Source organism: Apis dorsata, unplaced genomic scaffold (genome assembly GCF_000469605.1).
Source record: "Apis dorsata unplaced genomic scaffold, Apis dorsata 1.3 scaffold_123, whole genome shotgun sequence".
NCBI classification, from domain to species: Eukaryota; Metazoa; Arthropoda; class Insecta; order Hymenoptera; family Apidae; genus Apis; species Apis dorsata.
The window spans coordinates 65,633-70,817 of record NW_006263416.1 but is presented as its reverse complement, the minus strand read 5'-3'; the positions used below and the strand labels follow the sequence as shown (position 1 = coordinate 70,817).

Sequence of the window (5,185 nt, the reverse complement as noted above, 5' to 3'; positions counted from 1 at the left end):
GCGTAGAACGAATCGGCGTGGACGCGTTGTGTGCACGCCGCGCGGAGAACCGTGTGAGAAAGGCCGCGCCAGAATACGCGATTAGAGGGCCGAAGATGAGAGGGACGCCGAGCGAGGCGAGTGAGCGTTGGGAACACGGAAAACGAGCGGGCGAGCGAGCGAGCGAGCGAGCCCGCCGGCGCTGATAATGCAAGCTAGCGGTTACGAGCTTCGTGTGTTACGAGGCTTTCGAGTCCAATTCCCGTGGGACACCTACCATGGGCTCCTACGTCGCCATGGGAAAACGTGTACACGCGCGGCAATTGTCGTACATGATGTTTTTTACGGTTGTTGGGTGTTTCGTCGAGGAGGAATGGAAGCGAATGCTTCGATGGTTTTGTACGAATTTTTTCCCTTTTTGATTTAGTCTAGGAAATTGTGAATTTGTGAGTGTATATATATATGTGTGAGATTCATTTGTCTCTGTTGAAACGTGTATATCGAATTGGCTGTGCTAGTTTTCACGGATATTTGAGATTAAAAAGGTAAAATTCAAGTAGGATGATATAAAATGTAATCTCGGAACTTAAATATTTTCATAGAGAAGTGGAGAGAAAGTAGGATTGAAAAGACTTTATTTATATTTTATGAGAGTTTATTTAACAAATTGTGTTACCAGGATTGATTCCGTTGGATAATATTTATATTAGAATATCCAGTTTCTTTTTTCTTTCTTTTTTAATTGCGACTTTCTTATTGCACGAAAATCCAAATTAAAATCAAAATTTTAAGTGAATTTTCATTATAAAATTTCATATATGAATACTTTTGTAAGTACAATTAATTACTTCTAAATCTTTTATCCTCGCGATAAAATTCTCCAACTATATACAAAAGATTCGATAAATCACAAATTCATCATCAATTCCATCTTTCTTTCGCAAATAAACTTATCTATTATGACAGTTTATAAATAATTCCCAAGATATATTGCGCAGCCAGTTATCAATCGATAAAATCCTATCGAGAAGATCGTTGGTAAACAAGGTTTGTCTAACGTAATATACGATGCTGGCCGGCTTGTTAACCACCACACTTGCTCTGCGCTTAATACGCATCGAGAGCCTCTAATTACGAAGCCGCGTATCTCGCCACGCAGAAAAACCGATCGCATTGCGCACGATAATCCCCTGTCGAAGAGTAAATGATACCCAACATCGTGACGCGAAAAAATAAGCGATACAAATTGCGACGATCCTGTTGTCAAGTCCCGTACAACGAATTAATTAGCGAATAATTAGCGAATAAATCGGGAAGTTGGCACCCGTCACGATTCATATCGTAGTGGAAATAAAAATCATCGATCCTATGCGCGATATCCACACCCTTCCTGCGCCTCTTTATCGCTCGAACCAGTTGTCAGCTCGTGGCATATAAGAGATTTCTTTGCGTGAATGCGTGTTTCGCTCGATTGGTGAGCGTGAAGGGAACATGGATGGTTAATTGGACGGATAATTAATGAACTTGGAAGAATGTAAATGGGACGTTTAATCGTATGAATCGTTTGGAATTTACACTCTTATATGTTTAAAATTGCGTACAGAGGATTGTGAATATCAACTAATTCGAGAGTAAAAAAATTTTATTGCTCGATGAAATGAATTAAACTCTCGCTTTTGAGCCATGTTTCTTAAGATATAAATTCAATATCGAGTAACTGAGTTGATCTGGATCGATCACTTTTTTCGATTAACTTTTTTAGTTGATCTAATTATAATAAAATTCTCCACGAAAGTTTTGCATTTACAATATCAATGTGTCCTAACAAAGGAAATATCGGATTTTCTCTACGAGAGTTCGTTAACCCCAAGAAAGTTTTTTCAATGTAACGAAGTTCATTCGACCTTTAACCACGATGTACCGTGACCGAGGGTGAAAGAATTTATTGGAGCATCTGGAGGCACCTGAAACTCGTTCACCTGCCAGCTGGTCAGGAGGTGAATTGGAATTTTGGCTCGAACGAGCCGGTAGTTTCAAGCTGTTCATAAAGTATCGGGACGATATTTTGTGGCAAATGGAGTAAAACGTAATCGTAATATATTTTTCAGTGTAATTACATCGATGGTTCTCCGACCAGTAATCGTTATTTAATATTTTCATCGGTGAGATATGTATCACAAAAACGTGAAGATGATAATCAGACAATGTGATGTATAATTTTGACATATAAATTTAGAATTTATCACTTTATTAAATTTTATTTTTAAAATTTATAGGCAACATGCGTAGAAAATTATTAATGCAAGAATACATTTATCTAATATTAATAAAAACTCAAGTTTCAAATATTCAAAATTAATTGCAATTCAGATTATATAACCGAAAGATTCGCAAACTCTCTATGGATAGATACAAATATTTTTACACAAAATTTCACGTTTGTTTATCGCAATTCAATTCAATTCAATTTCGATAAAAGTACAAAATAAATATTGATTTCATATTCATAACTTAGAACTAATTTTTTTGGATAAATTTTCCAACGTTCGATCCTTTACAGCAACATATATACCTCAACAGCTATTTCGAAAAAAGAAACCACAAAATCATCACACGACCCATATAGTTGCACAATAACTATCCCACTGTAGATCACCGTACCACTGCTCTCGGTTAGGCTCGGAGTATAGTAGTCACCTGCCGCGGTCGGATCGTGACCCGGTTTCCAGCTCCTCCTGAATCGGCATTCATCACTGTCACGAATCTGTAGCTGATAAATCGCCGTTTAATCGCGACAGAATCCAGCGAGCATCCGTGACACATCCCCGGATAAAAATTTCTTTCCCACTCCCGGGGAAAAGTCACTCTCCCCCTCGAGCACCGTACACAAGCGGATCATACGTAAAAGGTTCACTCGGAGAGGAGAGAGACTTTCCTCTCCGCTCCTCTCCGCCGCAAAAAGCTGCCCCAGTTTATCATCGGTTTTCTCGACGACACGTACCCGTAGTACGTAGGTACAAATCTCGGCGAAAAAAAAAAAAAAAAAAAAGAGGGAGACGCGGCGGTTTCAAGCGGAAATAAATCAGCGCGGCGCTTCTGCGAGTACTTTCCCGTTGTGAGGTCGACAGGCGGCGAGGAGCGGTTACTCGCGAGACGTCGGCGAACAAAACGAGTCGGCGCGAGCGCCAAACATGGTTTAATTGCCGGTGCATTGACATGCGTGCGGCTCGCCCTCGACGCAACCGCACCTTTTGTCTTTCTGGCTACGGGTGCTGGCTTCGTGGAACTTCCACGTCGGCCACAGGCCAGGAAAGTCCGCGCGGCTGTGTTTCGCAACCTCGCGGAAGCGTGCGTTCCGGGGACTGTGTTGGGAGAGAGAGAGAAGGAGAGAGAGAGAGAGAAAGAGAGAGAGAGAGGAGGGAGGGAAAGTCGGGTATTTTTCATACAATGAAAAACGATGGCCGCAGGCCAGCTGGGCGAGGTGGTGATTGATTGCTTCGAGTGGTCGCGTAATGGATTGTTTGGTTATGTTTGATTGGGATCGATTTATTTGTAAAATGAGTTTCTTGTAATTGTGCAAATTATTTATTTTTGAAATATTTTTCTTCAAGTTTGAATGTTTTCTATCATTATTAGTTGTTATGTATATGTTTTATGTTTCTTAGAATATTTTATCGTTTAATTTGAATGATGATCTTGTCTATTGATTTCGTGTAACGTGGCTGTCGTGTTTTAGCTTGTTTTTTTTAAAATATTCTTGTTTAGAGTGTCTAAAAAATATCTATAGTTTCTTATGCTTGTAAAAATCATTTGGTAAACAAATTTTAAAGATAGATTTAAAGATATTTTTATACTTTCGTAACATAAGCATCGTAACTTAAAATACACAACTATTCTGCATCTTTTCTATTATCGAAAGGAATTAATAAAAAGAGTTCGATCGAGTAAATATATAAAATGTAATATCATGAAAGATCGTAAAACTCTGTATGCAAAGATACAACGATTTAAGTAGAATTTCCAGGAAGCGTTAAAACATAGAGTTTCTCGAAAAGAAATTGTGCCATCAAGAGTTCGAGTCCCGACCTTCCTGTTCCGCTTATGTAATTCCTCTCCGATCGAGCCAATTCCTTTTTTTTACTCTTACCAGTCCGATCTTTTTTTGCTCGTTTGCACCTGCTTTTATCCCACACACACACTTGCCGGGTAACATCGTTCGAGGGAAGAAGGCCTTGAGCGGCCAATTAATGTTGCTCGATCGGTTCGAGCAGGTTACTTAGGGATACACACCTCGATGCGTTTTCGTTTCGGCTACCTGGGGCTCGTATCTCGAATCCACGCCACGGCCAGCGCCAGGAATAACACCACCCCCGGCCTTTCGCCGGCAAAGATGCCGCGGATTACGGGATTCCTGACTTCTTTCGATCCCCGCGTAGCGTTATTCTTGCCTTCGAGCAAGGTCTATCGTGGGATCGTGAGAAAAACTAGTAAACGCTGATTCAACGTTTCCATCCGATTCATGAGCACCGTATATTGCCAGGATCTAGCCGTAAAGACCGTTTACGATAAAATGACATAATTGTGATAAATTTGCCTCCATTTCAGGGCGCCTCGAGAGAGGGACTGTGTTTGTAATACGATGAACCGCTTGATGATGGCCGAGAACAAAATTGGTAGACGCATTAGGAGGAATTTACGTTTCGAAGGTGTACGGTCATGCGAATAGCCTCCGTTCGTTGTTTAGGGAAGGTCTCTGAAGGTGAGGTAATTCAATGAGGATGCAACTTTCTTTATGATCGGTAGGTAGGGTTAAAGGTTTGTTCTAAAATTTCTTTCCCTGTATTAAATTTTTACAGATCGTATAAATTTTCATTCGCATTCTTCTCCATAGATTGGAATAAAATATTGGAACCGCGTTTAACATTTATTTCAAATTGGATATTAATACGTAATACGTTCTTTAAGAGTTCAAGAACGGTTAATAATAAAATTAAATCCTTTTTAAATTCCAATATCATCCTAAACTAACAGATGACTGCTTAATACGAATAAATGGTTTGTCTCTCTACTCTATCAGGAATAACAAATTAGACTTTCATACGATCATTACCAACCTTTGAAAAGAAACTAATATAAACGAATAATTCAAAGTGTTCGAATTGCGGGTAACACCGCCTCATTCCAACATAATAAATTTTCCATTTAC

The 5,185-nt window shown here is 39.6% G+C and overlaps 1 protein-coding gene across 1 annotated transcript in view; it reads left to right on the top strand.

Annotated features, from left to right (window-relative positions):
• Positions 1–2,130, top strand: part of LOC116185196 — a 5,086-nt gene extending 2,956 nt beyond the window's left edge. The window contains exon 2 of the mRNA XM_031509071.1: positions 1,911–2,130. Within this exon, the coding sequence (XP_031364931.1) occupies positions 1,911–1,947 (37 nt within the window). The 3' untranslated portion in view covers positions 1,948–2,130. The remainder of the gene's footprint in view (positions 1–1,910) is intronic.
• The last annotated feature ends 3,055 nt before the right edge of the window (positions 2,131–5,185 follow it).